At 40.3% G+C, this 19,727-nt stretch overlaps 1 protein-coding gene across 1 annotated transcript in view; it reads right to left on the bottom strand.

The window, feature by feature from the left end:
* LOC131968146 (dihydropyridine-sensitive L-type skeletal muscle calcium channel subunit alpha-1-like) overlaps positions 1-2,016 on the bottom strand; it is a 130,099-nt gene extending 128,083 nt beyond the window's left edge. Inside the window, exons 1-2 of the mRNA XM_059328889.1 lie at positions 1,829-2,016; positions 1,502-1,607 (exon numbers count right to left, since the gene is read on the bottom strand). Coding sequence (XP_059184872.1) covers positions 1,502-1,607; positions 1,829-2,016 — 294 coding nt within the window. The remainder of the gene's footprint in view (positions 1-1,501; positions 1,608-1,828) is intronic.
* Positions 2,017-19,727: the final 17,711 nt, after the last annotated feature.

Genomic DNA, 19,727 nt, shown 5'->3' with positions numbered 1-19,727 from the left:
TAAAAATCTATATTTGGGTGAGCAAATGTACCCATGCAGAGACAGAAATCAAAACATTCAACACTGGTCACATTAGCATCATACCCTACTGTCTAACTGCTGGTCAGTTTATCACCCCCAAATCTATCAACAACTGACCACGCTGTCCAAGATAACAGCAAATCAGCTTCACAACACTTACGGGACTGACTGACTGAAATGAGAAGCCACTAAAATGTGTGTAAAATTGGTAATATAAATGAACAGTAACAAGAACAAGACTTACGGGACTGACTGACTGAAATAAGAAGCCACTAAAATGTGTGTAAAATTGGTAATATAAATGAACAGTAACAAGAACAAGACTTACGGGACTGACTGACTGAAATGAGAAGCCACTAAAATGTGTGTAAAATTGGTAATATAAATGAACAGTAACAAGAACAAGACTAGTGGAGGGACAACAAAGCTTTTGTGAACCATTTGCTTTATTTTCTGACCCCACTAGATGGCGTCTTGGCTTAAAAAGACTTAAGCAATGGTAATTGAGAGTGTTTTCAGCCATTTGTTGAACAAAGAGCGCCATCTACTGGGCTCCGTAAATAAGCAAATGGTTCATGAAGCTTCATTGTCCCTTCACTAATCAAGACTACCAGGTTGTGGTGCCTATTAATTAACTTTAACCAATTAAGTAGCCAGCATTATTAAACCCCATTAAAAGTTCAGGTGTGCCAAACTGTGTCATCAGTGTGAACATAGTGAAGTGTCAAATGCCAGTGAGAAGGGTAAAGCAGTCCACAGTTCTATTTTCAGGCAGCAATAACTTTCTAAACTTACTGTATAAATAATTAGACTATGTGATCTGTAATCTATAAGTGTCCTATAAGTGCATTATTAGTCTCACCTGAAGTAGGCCTTCCTAACACAAAAGCTGCTTAACGAGTAAAAGGGATTCCAGGAAGATTATGAGAGAAAACATGATAAATACTGTAAAGTGGCGTTGCTGAACTTTATACTCCACTATGATCTGCATCTTATTTTTGTAGGGTTAGATGTGCCGTTTGTGAGAGGAGGGTTTAAAGATGTGATGTGGAACCAACGGGCTGATCAACACATTTTTTCTTTATCAGAACACCAAAATCTCACATATTCAACACCATTGAAAAGTACAAATAAATATCTAAACCAATCAGCTGTGAGTTCAAGTGAGTCAGGTGTTTCCCATCATGCTATGTTATCCTTGTCCACGCATGTATGACTTCAGAGCAAGTTAGGATCACGTCAGTCACAAATCAAACTGGCATGCATTGCAATCGTCGGTGATCAATTTGGCACAGGCCTGCCTTATCTCTAACAACCCTAATATCAGGCTTACAACATATATATATAACTTCCAGTTAGTTTTTTGCCTTCCAGTTTGTGGTATAACCTCAAGGTACCCCAGGGTACATGACAATAACACGTCTAGACCACTATCAGTATCCACAGCATATGATTATGAAAAACAAGCGTGCTAACGCACCAAGTTGCTGTTGGTATTGTTGCTGTCTTCCTCAGGCATGGGCAAGTATACAGCCAGGGCCACACAGTTGGCAAAGATTGCCAGTAGGATTATGATTTCAAAAGGTCTGAAAGTGAATTATAGGAAGCTTCCATGGCCATCAAATAGTTCACATGAAGATCTTTCTATGTAACACAAATTAAGCTGCTACGAATAGAACTTCAACATAAAACATATGTTTAACAATTACTAACAATCACTAGTAAATAGAATATCTGCTTGAGCAAAAATCAGATAAAATGATATCCTTTGTTAAAGACCAAGGGATCCTTTAGTACAGCAGGATACTTCCACTCCACAATAGTGATGCATGCCTTGCGAAAAGGATTTCTCAGTGTCAAGAATAGTAGAGAGCGTGCAGGTCTTGGGTTGCCTCCTGTAGCCATCAGCTTCTTCAGCTTCTCCTTTTGTTTCCTCTTCAGAGTTTCCTCATCCATGATGTAGGATGACAATGGGAGACCACCGCTGTCCGCCATTGCAGCTTCAAAATCTGATTTCTACTAAGTTAATTCGAATTGGAGACTATATTGCAAATGTCTGTCAGAGATTTTTTTAAATGCACTAGTCCTATCAGTCTTTCTTCATTTATATCCCTTCTCAACCTGCCTCAATCATCTCTGTCACACTGTCTATCCTTGATGGTTTGACTGAGCTCCCTCTCCTTCTCTGTCTCTATCTGTGGAATGGCAGCTGTCCACTGAACTTGTCAGGGATTAGTTTACTGAGCAGCTGTTTGGACATGAGAATAAATATAGACAATGAGCACGGCGGGTCTTGCAAGGGGTGACAAAAGAGGACATTTACACTGATAAAGTCTGGAAATAGGTGTGTCTCCAACAGAGAGTAGTAGTAGTACAGGGAATGACAAAACATGTTTGACAAATTAATTAATACATTACTGCAACAAAAAAACAAAAAATGCTTATGCATAAAAAAACCTATCTACCACAGACCTGTTTATCTGTCTGATGGTTGATGCATTGTAATTAGGGCCTGAGCAGCGACCTTAAGGGTAAGTGACAACCCTATTGGAATGTAAGGAATTATTATTTGTATTATGTACCAAATTAATTGGCTTTTTGGAGGCTACATGAGGCTTAAAAGTTGTAAAACTTTGCACACGCTTCAAGTCTGGTGAAAATTTAGATATTTTAGCGGTCTTGCAAATGAGCAGGAAACAATTGCTCAGTAGCACCCCCTATAATGTTTAAACTGGGTGGAACCCAATGGTGAGCTTTCTTGTAGATAAACAAAATTCAGTAGGCGGATGTAACATAGAGAAGCACCAAAAAGGACCCATACCCTAAAACCAAGAGGAAGTCGGCCATCTTGACTTGAATGTCAAGTTTTGGCCGTTTAGCCATTTCTAGGTTGCTTTAACACACTAGAGACTTAACCCAGTCAAATTCAAATTTGGTGAGAACGATTTTAAGACCTTTGTGATTAAAAGTTATTCATAGTTTTATTAATTAAAAAATTGATGTGGGAGTGGCATGGCTGCAAAATATGGTGTTTCGCCATAAAAGTGAAGTTGTAATAACTTGAGCATACTTTATTAAATCTGCCCCAAATTTCTCATGTGTGATGAAAGTCCAGCCCTGAACACAGCCACATGTTAATACTAACATATAATGAAAGCAACCTGATCTCACAAAATCATGTGAAATGACCATCACTCCTTAACACAGAATTCCGTGCTGGTAGCACGTAATGTGTGAAAATGACGTGCCATTTCCATATATGAAACCACATAACAGTATATTAGGTAGTTAAATTGCAGCCTGATCTCACAAAATTAATTATTTAAACACAGAATTCCACCAGCATGGAAACAAAGCCATGTAAAGTCAATCCTTTTTCATGCTGGACACACAGATTCACTAGTTTAACAATGTCACTCAGTGGGCGGGAGTTAATTGTTTTTTACTTAGTTTACAAAACGTATCTTAACTGCAATTTTTATCTTCATTTATAGTTCCTTAGTTACAATTTTATTCATATTAAATGAATTACATCAAACTAAAATGAATATAATTATGTGTGTTTAACTATCATCTTGTCGAAATGTATTAAATTAATTTAATCATATTAATATTAAAAATTATTCTGAAGAAGACTACTAGGCAACAACGTGATGTGCCGTCACATCGCTTCTTTTACCCACAACTACTGCGTCTCCATTAATTTTGCCTGCCAGCAGACTACAGTAAGTATCGACATTTTAACCAAGGGCGTGTTAATTTATCTACAAATTATGTGTTTCGTGAACTTTTACATGGCTACCCCCAATCATTTAATAAATTTAGCTATCTAGTGCTGAAGACAAGCAGATGAGGGTTATTAGCTCAATGACACCAGCTATCCCCGGCACAGTTGGACTGTGGCATATTCCCCACGTGTCGTGACAAAAGTGAGAAACAAACAACACATATTCTTCCACTCTGTGCGTAAACAACCCGTTCTCATTCCCAAAGCGTAATATACCGACGATTTGTCACACCCCTAGACGTATCATACTGACGCAAAGGGTACCCTTCCACGTCTGTGTGAAACGCTCTGGGTTCTCAATTGACTCCAATATAAACCCGCTCGCGGCGCTGAGAAACGCTTAGAGCAGAGGCTACAGCCGTCTGTTCACTCCAATAATATCCCGACCACGGCCCGCCATGACGCTGCGAGCGACAATCTGATTGGAGAACCGAGGACCCTGTGCACGGAAGTATTTTTCTCCCTATTTTAAGGATTTCTTTTAATGACATCGTCAACATTTCTCAACACAAACACATCAAAGTCTCACTGATAACTCAACAATAAAATAGCTTCATGTTGTGGCTCTCAGTATCATTTTTTTGTCCTTCGATTCTGAGAAATAAACTTTTATTTGTTTGTTTTACGACACTCCGCTGGCGGACATTTCTCTCATTTTTAGTGAAAAAAAATAAATATTTTGACTTTGTTTCTGCATAAAAATGGATTTTGATTACATTTCTAGCGAGAAATATATGTTTGTTTTATTTTCTTAATATTCACTCAGTGAATGTACATAATCACTTTGTGGCGAAGATCTCGCCAGAAAAAGACAATCCGCTGTGTTTTATTTTGAAATCTGTTTTAGGACCGGATGTGGTCCGATCCTCCCGGATGTGCTGTGCGATCTCATTGAATCGCGCTTCACTGTAAATGGCCCGGACTCTGCTCTCCTGTTTTAGTTAAAATATCTTCATTAAACAAACATTGTTGTCTTTTTTTAGCATAGATAATATACATACAGTATAATTATTTATTAGACAGTGTGTGATATTCGATATATTGGGTAGAAATAGGTTTTCACAACCCTAATACGGAAGAACTACAAAGTGAGAGGTCTAGGGAGTTGTAGTTTTTTTTAATAAAACAGGTTTTCCCCTAAAATTGGAAGTTGGAAATACTTAATTAGTGGCTTTCCAGGGGTTTGAGGGGATGTCAATCACATTTTTGGCATCAGAATTTAAATATTGTCTTGTTCAATGGGGGATTTGTTATTTTTTCAGCATATCCTAAAGCCCCCCCACTCCCACCCCTTAGTGACTATGCTCACATTATAGTCCATGTCAACACCTTTCTATAACAGTAGGTCTCATGTCTGTAACCCTTTTTGTCTCTTAGTTATAATCATTTAAATATGCCCCAGGGTTAAGGTTCAAAGGTCAATATCTCAAAGCAAGAATATTATAGAACCTTGAAATTGATATATGTTACTCTCCAGGCCAAGACCTTTCCGGTGATGTATTTGGTTTAGCTCTATGACAAAGTTTAATTTTTTTCAAACCTTGGAAATCTGCCCTAACAGACTTTGATTCCCACAGCCCTTTGAGTGCTCTGAGTGCTAGATGTGAAAAAATAAAACTTTGTTTTTTTTATACTGTATGTATGTATCAAAATAAAATACAATACAAAATGGAATAAATAAAGTACAAAATAAAATAAACTACAATAAATTAAATTAAATCTTTTTTCACCAAATATGTGCACATTATCTCATTAAAAAGTGCAAATAGCAACAAGAGTACAGAAACATTTTTTGGCAGCGTAGTTGGAGGAGCATTTCACCCTTTGCACATGCTTTGAGAATGAGAATGTTTAGCAGCCACAAAAGCTGCGTAATCCTTTTGTGAATTCGGCCCACAAAGATAAGGGGATAAGGTCTGCAAAAGACCATACAAACAGATAAAAAAATGATATACTGGGATGACAAGGGGGGTACTGTATGTGGTAAGTATGTATGTATCAAAATTAAATACAATACAAAATGGAATAAATAAAAATAAATAAAATACAAAATAAAATAAATTACAATAAATTAAAAAAAATTTCCCCCACAAAAAAGGTAACAGTTATATCTAATTTTCTCATTCTTTTTGGTTTAAAAACATAGTCCTGCAACATGTTAAAGCCGTCCTTTTCAAGTTGGAGGCATCTGGTAGTCAGGTAGAGGACTGAGAGGAGGCTTTAGGCCCGGCAGAGGACTGAGAGGAGGCTTTAGGCACAGCAGAGTCAGAGAACTGAGAGGAGGCTTTAGGCCCAGCAGAGGCAGAGGACTGAGAGGAGGCTTTAGGTCCAGCAGAGGCAGAGGACTGAAAAAAGGCTTTGAGCCCGGCAGAGGACTGAAAGGAGGCTTTGGGCCCGGCGGAGGCAGAGGACTGAAAAAAGGCTTTGAGCCCGGCAGAGGACTGAAAGGAGGCTTTAGGCCCGGCAGAGGACTGAAAGGAGGCTTTAGGCCCGGCAGAGGACTGAAAGGAGGCTTTGGCAGGGGCGTGTCTAGGATTTTCTTCTTGGGGGGGCACGCTCGGGGCACAGACTGTGGAAGGGTGGCACACTGAAATTACATTTTAAATGTCCCACAGTCTTAAACATAATAAACAGTAAGCTGAAGTATGTATAGAACTATTTTTACCCAAATAATGCACAGAACAGTGTAGCCTCCAGCATTTAGAAATTGTATCTGACTGAGTAAAATGTTTTGTTTGTTTGAATGGGTTGATCTATGCTCCTGAAGAGTATACTGGTGTATAACCTAGTAGTAATAGTATAAGTTTCAGCAAGATAAAAGCTTGTGTTTCATAGGTATCTAAGCCTAGCTCTTTGTTACCTTAATGAGACAAAAACAACCAGTTGAGTTTAGTTATGAGCAACTTTATTGCAACTCTAACATTACTTATAACAGTTAGAGACAGTTTGTGTACATTATTAACAAACAGGATTATAACAGCTGAATGCACCTGTTTTGGTGTTGATGGGCAAAGCGGTCAACAAATGCAAAGAAATAGCTTGAGTCACGATTTTTTGAGTACTCCAACCATGAGAAGAGCTTGAACCATGAACTGTTGAAGGCTCCCTTCCTATCCCCTGTACAGTCTGTAGATAGACCCTCAGGAGAGGCTGAGCTGGTCCATCTGCTGGACACCAGGATATGTCTTGGAAAGAAGAGGAACAAGAAATACATTTTTAGACTATGCATAAAACATGACTTTTATAATAAACAATGTAGAATTCTGTGTTACTTAATTCAAAAACAATCCTGTGAACAAAAGCTGGCTCTCCTGTTTGACTAATGCACTAGACTTGATCATCATTGATAAATTATTTGTAGAGGCTTTGTGAAATCTTAAAGCAAAAGAGAACAAATACTCAGTTGATGGGATGGTGTGGGGCATGAAGCATGGGGGGTCTCTTCAGTGTCACTGCAGCTTCCACTATGAGACTCCTGTTGGCATGTGTTGTCCTGATCCAACTGATCACTAGGGGAAGTGTCTGATCAAAGAATTATTCAATTATTGCATCTAGAAGTTATGTAAACACACTGTTTTTATTTAACTGCTTAGGGTTATCCATTATGACTTTGATATGATATTTAGCCCACCTGCAGAATGCTGAAATGCAGATGGGCCCGTAACCTCAGCAATATGCAAAGTTCCTGGGAAAAGTTGTAACAGATACTCATAATGTCAATACAAGAATAACATAAACTGAACTTATTCAAATGTGATCAATTTTAAAGTAATCCTGCTGCTTTTCCTGACATTGTGGACATATCCTGTTCAGTTAATTTAAACTTCTATAAATATATATAGCTACAGACTACTAGCCTATTCCTTTCTTTTTGATGGATAGATATTCAACTGTCCATAAGCTTTATAGTCCATTAGTCTAGCTTGGGGTTGCTGTAACGTTTGTTTTTTTTCCTCCTTCACCGGCACAGGCTAATGTTTCCATAGACTTCAGTTGATTATGCTAAGCTAGCGCACTGCGCTAACTCTACATACGACTTAATTATCAACTTGTTTAAAACATTTGCAAATCATTTAACACTATACATGGTGAGTGACTGTTTACTTACCCTCTTTTTCTTCTTTTAAGGTGATCTAGTTCAAGCTAAGTGCAAGTCTGAATGAGAGTTGTAGTGCGACCGGAGCAGAGTACTTCTTCTTCTTTGGTGCATCCTGCATATTTTTGAAAACGACTCGGATAAACTGATTGGCAGCTCTGGTGGGGGTGGCCAGCAGGATGGCCAATCACATTTCAGGGGTAGCCAGTGCCACCCCCAGCCACCCCGGTGGCCGCGCCTCTGGGCTTTGGGCCCGCCAGAGGACTGAAAGGAGGCTTTGGGCCCGGCAGAGGCAGAGGACTGAAAGGAGGCTTTAGGCCCGGCAGAGGACTGAAAGGAGGCTTTGGGCCCGGCAGAGGACTGAAAGGAGGCTTTAGGCCCGGCAGAGGACTGAAAGGAGGCTTTGGGCCCGGCAGAGGCAGAGGACTGAAAGGAGGCTTTGGGCCCGGCAGAGGCAGAGGACTGAAAGGAGGCTTTAGGCGCGGCAGAGGACTGAGAGGAGGCTTTAGGCCCGGCAGAGGACTGAAAGGAGGCTTTGGGCCCGGCAGAGGCAGAGGACTGAAAGGAGGCTTTAGGCGCGGCAGAGGACTGAGAGGAGGCTTTAGGCCCGGCAGAGGCAGAGGACTGACAGGAGGCTTTAGGCCCGGCAGAGCGCTGACAGGAGGCTTTAGGCCCGGCAGAGGACTGACAGGAGGCTTATTGAGAGGAAGCTTTGTGAGGAGGAATTCTGCAGCCATCATGTATCCCTCTCTGAGGTTGCTGTACAGAGAATTCACCCATATTTTCCTCTCTACACGAGCTTTGTTGAGTGCGGAGTAGCAGTGGGTGCCCACAAACAGCCTTCTGTCAGACAGCTGATTGTCTTGACTCCGGACATCAACCTGGATAGACAGATAGATAAGAGTATCTCACCACACAAGCAAACACAAGGCAGCACAGTAACCAGTGATAGGCAGAAGCGTAGCCAAAGTAGCTATGCTAGTAGTTTAACTACATTTCTCAGTAGCTTGGTGGTAGTGTCGCTGTTTCCTGAATCAAGTAAATGGGCTCTATGCACAGCTCCACTACTTCCTGAACTTAAGGCTGCTCCTTTATTTCCTAGCTGTCTTACATTATTGGACAAACTGATTAATCCAGGTGAGTCACAATGGTTAGACACACCTGGATTAATCAGTTTGTCCAATAATGTAAGACAGCAAATAAAGGAGCAGCCTTAAGTTCAGGAAGTAGTGGAGCTGTGTATAGAGCCCATTCTCAGTGGTTAGGCTCTTTTATTGATCAAGTAGCGCAGTAGCTTCCACACAAGCTACATCAGCCAATAAAGTCAAACTGAACCTCCGATCAGTTCTGTTTGAAATGGAAAACCTGAAGAAAAAAAATCTGCTCACTCAGAGAAAGTAAAATGTGAAGTAGTATCAAGTTAATGCTGATGAAAACACACCACTTCCTGCTTTCGCTGCTTCATATTAAAAGCTTTAACACAACAGAAATAATGATGGACTGTACAGGAAATTAAGTGTGTTCATGACCAGTACACCATCATCCCTGTTAACAGGTGCTTTATGAAGTTTGTTGTGTTTCTTAGAAAAATCTGCATCATCAAATGAGTGATGAGAGTGATGAAAGCTATGTACCTTGACCAACTCCTTTGCCCCCTGAGGGATGCCTGCTGGCTTCATGAACTTGGCCAGTAGTTCTCTAACTAGGGCCACCATCTCGACATGCAGCAAGTGCACCATGGGCTTTTCACTTTGCAGCCTTTTCAGAAATGTCTGAAAGGTTGGAAGAACACCTGCCAACACATTACAAAATAAGTGATGCAATTCAATGACAGAACCGAATATAAGAACAGATTTTCCCAAAAAAGTTCTGAAACACTATTTCAGTCAATCATCTCCCCTTTCATAATACCAATAAGGGTGCATTTTATACCATTGGAAAGCCTGATTAATCGCCTGTACCATGAGGTGTAGCTTGTAAGGATTGTGCAGCATTTGTGGAATGAGCACTATGAACTTTTTTGAGGAGTTCACATGCACACTAGACCTGCAACAATACACATATTCATATTGAACCGTCCGATACAATGGTCTCTGTTCGGTACACACAATGAACTGAAAAACATGCAATTTTATTTATTTAATCAATTTCTGACGATGCTTTGTGTCCTGAAAGCTCAGCGGATCTGGGCTAGACAATGCCGCCTTGAGGTTGCATTTTCAAGCACATATTCACTGAGCTGCGCCTCCCACTGTGATCTAAAAAAAAAATAGTAACAGGAGTAGTTTCATGTCGTCTTCGACATCGCAAGGGTTTTAACAGATGAAGACCTGATATTAGCTTTGTTTTTGTTGCTTGGCTGTGTGTGTGTGTCGTCAGAGTAATGCAGAAGTGCCTCGCTCTGTTGGTAACAGATCTGTAACAGTTGTATTTCAGTACACGGCAGAAATATGCGGCTTGTTTGAGCTTCAGAAATGACTTTGGAAATGTAGCTTGTGTGGAGCAACTCTGCTAAGTGATTGATAAAAGAGCTGAAATAAAAATGTTGGTAGTTTTAATAAACAAGTTGAAAAAAAATCAGATCTGTATGCTCATTTACAGCCCTTCCCACATGGGTTTGCCTACTTGTAATATACCTCTGAACATGTCGATCAAGGTTGTCAACCTATCAAACTCCGAGAATAGCACAGAGATCCATGCCTTCCTGTTCTTATTCTCTGCTGTGCCTATTCGGGATGCTGCTGTCTGCTCTTTCTGTAGAACTTCTACTCTGGCCTTTTCCTCATGTGTTAGTGCATACCTTTCAAACACTTCGTTGAGAAGCCATCTGCAGCAGACACGCACACACACACACAAACCCACACAAATACACCACTTTTTAAAATTCAATTCAGTACAAAGACAGTACACAGACATAGCTTCACATGGTCATACATTCCCACGGTCAACAGACAAGGTTATTTATGTCAGAGAAAGCAGGCAGGTCAACAAAGAGCAAGGTGCAAATGAGTCTATGAAATTACATAAATAAGCAAGGCAATAAATAATTAAGGAGGTAAGATAAATATAAATAGGATATAGCAGTTGCATTCAGTCAGAAGACAATTAGCATTGACCTACCTGTATTTATGCTCTTCATTTGCATCCAGCACATGGTAGTAGTGCAGTATCACAGCATCCAAAAGTTTCTGCAACCTGTTGCAAGCCTGAGGGTGGAAATAACAAATTGATATAAAGATCAACATCATTTTTATGAATAGGCTTATATTTTTGTTACTTTGAACCTTCATCATACACACCTCCAGCATCTGGAGAAAGTGGTTGCTGATGGGCCTGATCAAGCTCTTCACTGGCAGAAGGAGAAGAGACAAGAACTCTGCAAATATCTCTTTCTGTTTTGGGGACTTCTCGACATCGTAATAGATGTCACTACAGAATCCTGCCACCTCTGAGGAAAACCAACCCGTTCTCATTCCCAAAGCGTAATATACCGACGATTTGTCACACCCCTAGATGTATCATACTGGCGCAAAGGGTACCCTTCCACGTCTGTGTGAAACGCTCTGGGTTCTCAATTGACTCCAATATAAACCCGCTCGCGGCGCTGAGAAACGCTTAGAGCAGAGGCTTACAGCCGTCTATTCACTCCAATAATATCCCGACCATGGCCCTCCATTACGCTGCCAGCGACAATCTGAATGGAGAACCGAGGACCCTGTGCATGGAAGTATTTTTCTCCCTATTTTAAGGATTTCTTTTAATGACATCGTCAACATTTCTCAACACAAACACATCAAAGTCTCACTGATAATTCAACAATAAAATAGCTTCATGTTGTGGCTCTCAGTATCATTTTTTTCTCCTTCGATTCTGAGAAATAAACTTTTATTTGTTTGTTTTACGGCATTCCACTGGCGGACATTTCTCTCATTTTTAGTGAAAAAAAATAAATATTTTGACTTTGTTTCTGCATAAAAATGGATTTTGATTACATTTCTAGCGAGAAATATATGTTTTATGTTCTTAATATTCACTCAGTGAATGTACATAATCACTTTGTGGCGAAGATCTCGCCAGAAAAAGACGATCCGCTGTGTTTTATTTTGAAATCTGTTTTATTTTGTAATCTACCGTGATCATAGCGGATGTGGTCCTATCCTCGCGGATGTGCTGTGCGATCTCATTGAATCGCGCTTCACTGTAAATGGCCCCGACTCTGCTCTCCTGTTTTAGTTAAAATATCTTCATTAAACAAACATTGTTGTCTTTTTTTTTAGCATAGATAATATACATACAGTGTAATTATTTATTAGACAGCGTGTGATATTCGATATATTGGGTAGAAATAGGTTTTCACAGCCCTAATAGGGAAGAACTACAAAACGAGTGGTCTAGGGAGTTGTAGTTTTTTTAATAAAACAGGTTTTCCCCTTAAATTGGAAGTTGGAAATACTTAATTAGTGGCTTTCCAGGGGTTTGAGGGGATGTCAATCACATTTTTGGCATCAGAATTTAAATATTGTCTTGTTCAATGGGGGATTTGTTGTTTTTTCAGCATATCCTAAAGCCCCCCCACTCCCACCCCTTAGTGACTATGCTCACATTGTAGTCCATGTCAACACCTTTCTATAACAGTAGGTCTCATGTCTGTAACCCTTTTTGTCTCTTAGTTATAATCATTTAAATATGCCCCAGGGTTAAGGTTCAAAGGTCAATATCTCAAAGCAAGAATATTATAGAACCTTGAAATTGATATATGTTACTCTCCAGGCCAAGACCTTTCCGGTGATGTATTTGGTTTAGCTCTATGACAAAGTTTTATTTTTTCACATCTCGCACTCAGAGCACTCAAAGGGCTGTGGGAATCTAAGTCTGTTAGGGCAGATTTCCAAGGTTTGAAAAAAATAAAACTTTGTCATAGAGCTAAACCAAATACATCACCGGAAAGGTCTTGGCCTGGAGAGTAACATATATCAATTTCAAGGTTCTATAATATTCTTGCTTTGAGATATTGACCTTTGAACCTTAACCCTGGGGCATATTTAAATGATTATAACTAAGAGACAAAAAGGGTTACAGACATGAGACCTACTGTTATAGAAAGGTGTTGACATGGACTATAATGTGAGCATAGTCACTAAGGGGTGGGAGTGGGGGGGCTTTAGGATATGCTGAAAAAACAACAAATCCCCCATTGAACAAGACAATATTTAAATTCTGATGCCAAAAATGTGATTGACATCCCCTCAAACCCCTGGAAAGCCACTAATTAAGTATTTCCAACTTCCAATTTTAGGGAAAAACCTGTTTTATTAAAAAAACTACAACTCCCTAGACCTCTTGTTTTGTAGTTCTTCCCTATTAGGGCTGTGAAAACCTATTTCTACCCAATATATCGAATATCACACACTGTCTAATAAATAATTACACTGTATGTATATTATCTATGCTAAAAAAAAGACAACAATGTTTGTTTAATGAAGATATTTTAACTAAAACAGGAGAGCAGAGTCGGGGCCATTTACAGTGAAGCGCGATTCAATGAGATCGCACAGCACATCCGCGAAAATAGGACCACATCCGCTATGATCGCGGTAGATTACAAAATAAAACAGATTTTTTTAAAAAACACAGCGGATCGTCTTTTTCTGGCAAGATCTTCGCCACAAAGTGATTATGTACATTCACTGAGTGAACATTAAGAACATAAAACATATATTTCTCGCTAGAAATGTAATCAAAATCCATTTTTATGCAGAAACAAAGTCAAAATATTTATTTTTTTTCACTAAAAATGAGAGAAATGTCCGCCAGTGGAATGCCGTAAAACAAACGAATAAAAGTTTATTTCTCAGAATCGAAGGAGAAAAAAATGATACTGAGAGCCACAACATGAAGCTATTTTATTGTTGAATTATCAGTGAGACTTTGATGTGTTTGTGTTGAGAAATGTTGACGATGTCATTAAAAGAAATCCTTAAAATAGGGAGAAAAATACTTCCATGCACAGGGTCCTCGGTTCTCCATTCAGATTGTCGCTGGCAGCGTAATGGAGGGCCATGGTCGGGATATTATTGGAGTCAATAGACGGCTGTAAGCCTCTGCTCTAAGCGTTTCTCAGCGCCGCGAGCGGGTTTATATTGGAGTCAATTGAGAACCCAGAGCGTTTCACACAGACGTGGAAGGGTACCCTTTGCGCCAGTATGATACGTCTAGGGGTGTGACAAATCGTCGGTATATTACGCTTGGGAATGAGAACGGGTTGGGAAAACGGGCTCATCAGAGCCTTGGCGGCATTGTTCACCATATGAACGGTATCTCCTGATATTAGGGATGATATGGTGCAAAAATTTTACATCAGTTATAGTGACCAAAATGATCACAGTTATCAGTCAGTACTTATGACATTATTCCTAAAATTAGGTGAAAATGCAAGACATACTGATGCACACTGTGAAATCATTCAACGTAGCACTTTACAAGGGCATTGTGCAATTTAGATTAGCATTTTTTTAATTTGTGCAATATATATTTTATCTATGCACCAGCACTTTACAGTAAGCAAGTAATAACGTCCCTTGTGTAAACAATACAAATTTGCATTAAAGATTAATCTAAGTGACATGAGAGGTGCACACAACATTTTAGAGAAAGAACACAACATACTCAGCTAGACTGTTTTATTTCACTTGCAAGCTTACCTGATATATCCAGAAGGTTAGGATTCTCCTTCCTGGCTCGTGCCTCCACTCCTGTCTTCTTTCCTCTCATGACATTGCAGTTGTTCTTTCCTCTCATGACCATGTTGCATACTTTACATAACATCTCCAACAGATTTAATCCCATTGACTTCTAAATTGGTCGGTACCATAACAAGGCCTTGGGGAACAAAACTTATAAAGACCTTTACTGACCGTTACAATATGTGGCCAGGACATGGCCGCAAAATATGCCGTCTCGCCATGAAACACGAGACTGTATCACTTCACCATACATTGTCCAATCTGTCCCAAATTTCACACACATGATTAGGGTCCTGCCATGACCACACCCACGTGTCAATATTGACACACAGTCATAGCGCCCCCTGCTGCCAACAGCAAGTAACATGTTTTACACCTACCCCAAGCACAGTGGTAGGAGACACACCCTTTGGTACGCATAGGGACTGAGCCCTCAGCGCCCGATTTGGCCTCCCCAGATGGCTCCACTCCGCTCGGTCCCGTTCATTCCTGTTTACAGGCCTAGTTAGGGACCGAGCACTGAAAGTGCGAGGACCCTATTGTAATTGGTCCGTCTATTATTATTAGGGACCGAGCACTGAACATGCAAGGACCCTATTGTAATCGGTCCGTTTATTATTAGGGACCGTCGTAGGGACACGAAATTTGTTACATACATGTATCATGGGAAGACGCACCAAAAAGTCTCAAGAAGCCATACCCTTAAATGTACCGGAAGTCGGCCATCTTGGATCGAAATTGGCATTTCCTGCTGTTTTTGCCCATTTCAATGCCGCATACTTTAACAAACTCCTCCTACAGATTTCATCCAATTCTCTTCAAACTTGGTCAGTACCATCACAAAGCCTTTGGGATCAAAAGTTATTCAAATCTTTACCGACGGTCACACTATGTGGGCGTGGCATGGTGACAAAATATGGCTTCTCGCCATTAAACACGAGATCGTTATAACTTTTCCATTCTTTGTCTGATCTGCTGCAAACTTCTCATGCTTCATCAGAGTCCAGCCACTAGGTGGCGCTATAATAAAGGGAAGTGCATTTTGGCTAATAACTCCAACATACTTTATCGCAAATTCAAACAACTGATATCCATGCGTTTACTGAGTTGTGCTGAGTCTCGTGATATAGTCTACGCCTTTTTTCGCCTACCGTTTTTCTTCGCAAATTCGCGGAATGTCGCAAACCTACTTTTTCGAACTCCTCCTAGGCAATTTCATCGTTTCGCACCAAACTTTGCACACAGCATCTATGGACCTTCATAACAAAAAGTTATCAAAAGAATTTTGATAACCCAAAGAATACTCAAGTTATTAAATAACAACTTCCTGCAGGTGGCGCTATTATCAACACAAAACACGAAATGTTGCATATCTCCACATTGGTGTGTCTGAATGACAAGAAACTCAGGTTACTACTTCCCCATGAGCCCCTGATGCTCTGTGCAAAATTTTGGGTGATGACCACTAGGTGGCGTGCTCTTTAAATTTAAGTATTTTATATCTCCAAATCGGTCGGTCGGATTAACACCAAACTTGGTAAACTTATTGTCAATGCCCTCCTGAGGATAACCATTGAAGATTTTATTGATCGGCCCCTAGGTGGCACTCTGGCGGCAGTTTAATTTAATAAGTGCCACTGTGCCCAGACCATCACACTTAAAACATCACAAAACACCAAAGGCTCACTGTGCATTTATAACATTTACTCACCAGATAGGCAGCAGCCCAAAGCAGCTGCACCAGGATCCCCATCCCCAGGGTGTCGCTCAGGTGAATCTGAGAAATAATCACAAACAAATGGTCATATCACATTCACTGAACTACACCAAAAACATTTCCATTTGGTACAAATATAGTGTACTTACACCATCGCGCCAGCTCCACAGCTCAAGGCAGTCCAAAGGGAAGTGCTCCACAGTGGACTTGTAGGGGATGCCTTCAAAACAAACATTTGCGTCAGACAAAAGATTCATATATCTATACATATACTCAATACTTTGCTTTACAAACATACGTTTGCTGGCAGCAACGCAGTTGTACTCCTGGCGCAAGAGGTCCTGCAGGGAGACCTCCACCGTAGGGCGTGGAGGGAAGTCCACCAACACCACCTGTACAGAAAATGTATTTTTAGTTATAAATGTATTCGTCTCTGCCAAAAGTCTGAGCAATACATTATGCAACTGTTCATACCACCACATTCATAATGGTAGCATAAATCAACAATAACCATTACAAACAAAGATCCCTACCTTAGGGAAGTGCTCACAGAGTGCCTCAATGAGCTCGCCAAACTCCTGCCCTGCCTCTGCGACAGTCCTACTGGATGTCAAGTTGTTGCTGGGGGTCAGCAGAAAGACCAGGTCGGGGTTTCGAGGTAAAAGCTTCACAGCTTCTTTTACCTCGCTCCCCAACTCGGCCGCACTGGCCCCCGGCGACGACAAGACCCCAAAGGACAACTTACCCTCAGGCATGGACACAAAGTTGTCAGCAATGGCTCGCAGATGGGAGTCACCAACAAGAAGCACGAACTGCAAATACACAGAGATTTTTCCCCTCCATGATTACAAACATCACTTCTTTTGGGCTAAATCATTAATTTTATGTTGTTACTTTTATACCAACAATACCTTATTATCTGGAGACTCTGGTGGGAGGACGAGCTTCATGATCTTGCTGGTGACAGCTGAAGGTGGCCAAACCAACGCAGCATGCCGTGGGCCTGTCCCCACACCTGTACAAAACATACACAACAAATACAAAATCCACACTTAATTGAAACATCATGACATCATGACAAACTACAATATCTAAAAAAAACACTTAAAGACTACTGCAAATACTACTGCATAAATACTAGTCGACAATCATGCCATAACAATATACACACAAGGACATTTTCATTTTTGAAAACAGTAGATTGGTTACATACGCTCTGCGCTGGTCTGCGTGGGACACTGAGGATCCACGCGGAGGCGCTCCGCCCTCCTCAGCTTGGCAGCCTGGGAACGACTGTAGGACTTCCCTCTGAGCATCTAAGAGAGGAAATAGAAACACACAGACACACAAACAGGCACACACACACACACACACACACACACACACACACGCACAGACACACATGCACACACACAAGCACAGAAACGCGAACACACACAAAAACAGGTGCACAGACACACACACAAAACAAATGCACAGACACACACACACACACACACAGGCGCACAGACACACACACACACACACACACACACACACACACACACACACACACACACACACACACACAGACACAGACAGGCGCACAGACACACACACAAGAGTTCAGACACACACACAACCACAAAGACAAAAACAGATGCACACACAACCATAGACAGGTTTACACACACACACCCACATACAAGCAAACACAGAGCGACACAAAGACATACAACATACACACACCAGCACAGAATAACACAACACAAACACACACACAGCAACACACACACAAAAACAACACACACACACACACACACACACACACACACCGTCATGAAAACCATGAATAAGACATGTGCATATCAATATCTTAAAACTTAACATACAATCTTGCAAGGTTGCTAATTGCGATTAATATATGTAATCTAAAATCCAATTCATTCATAAAATGACGTTCACCATACAATAACTCAAATATGCCATTTTGATGAAGACCAATTTTGATGAAGAACAATTTAAGCCAATCCTTGATACTAATGATGAGGAATCAATAAATCACTACAGGGATTGAATATGAGTCAAAATGCATGTTTCCTGCTGAAAATGAGTTGAAATCACAAGAAAAGAGTGAAAATGATATTTGGGTCTTACAGTGTTAAAACATGACTGCTGGTGGCCAAAACAGCCTTATTTCGGCGAGAGAAGAACAATTTCAGCCAATCCTTTATACTAATGATGATGAATCAATAAATCACTACAGGGATTGAATATGAGTGAAAATGCATGTTTCCTGCTGAAAATGAGTTGAAATCACAAGAAAAGAGTCAATATTATATTTGGGTCTTACAGTGTTCAAACATGACTGCTTGTGCGCAAAACAGCCTTATTTCGGCGAGAGAAGAACAATTTCAGCCAATCCTTGATGCTAATGATGATGAATCACTAAATCACTACAGGGATTGAATATGAGTGAAAATGCATGTTTCCTGCTGAAAATGAGTTGAAATCACAAGAAAAGAGTAAAAATGATACTTGGGTCTTACAGTGTTAAAACATGACTGCTGGTGGCCAAAACAGCCTTATTTCGGCGAGAGAAGAACAATTTCAGCCAATCCTTGATACTAATGATGATGAATCAATAAATCACTACAGGGATTGAATATGAGTCAAAATGCATGTTTCCTGCTGAGAATGAGTTGAAATCACAAGAAAAGAGTGAAAATGATATTTGGGTCTTACAGTGTTAAAACATGACTGCTGGTGGCCAAAACAGCCTTATTTCGGCGAGAGAAGAACAATTTCAGCCAATCCTTGATACTAATGATGATGAATCAATAAATCACTACAGGGATTGCATATGAGTCAAAATGCATGTTTCCTGCTGAGAATGAGTTGAAATCACAAGAAAAGAGTGAAAATGATATTTGGGTCTTACAGTGTTAAAACATGACTGCTGGTGGCCAAAACAGCCTTATTTCGGCGAGAGAAGAACAATTTCAGCCAATCCTTTATACTAATGATGATGAATCAATAAATCACTACAGGGATTGAATATGAGTGAAAATGCATGTTTCCTGCTGAAAATGAGTTGAAATCACAAGAAAAGAGTCAATATTATATTTGGGTCTTACAGTGTTCAAACATGACTGCTTGTGCGCAAAACAGCCTTATTTCGGCGAGAGAAGAACAATTTCAGCCAATCCTTGATACTAATGATGATGGATCAATAAATCACTACAGGGATTGAATATGAGTCAAAACGCATGTTTCCTGCTGAAAATGAGTTGAAATCACAAGAAAAGAGTGAAAATGATATTTGGGTCTTACAGTGTTAAAACATGACTGCTGGTGGCCAAAACAGCCTTATTTCGGCGAGAG

This window comes from Centropristis striata, chromosome 3, assembly GCF_030273125.1.
Source record: "Centropristis striata isolate RG_2023a ecotype Rhode Island chromosome 3, C.striata_1.0, whole genome shotgun sequence".
Lineage (NCBI taxonomy): Eukaryota > Metazoa > Chordata > Actinopteri > Perciformes > Serranidae > Centropristis > Centropristis striata.
The sequence above is the reverse complement of the archived record's forward strand: the minus strand, read 5'-3'. Positions and strand labels throughout refer to the sequence as shown.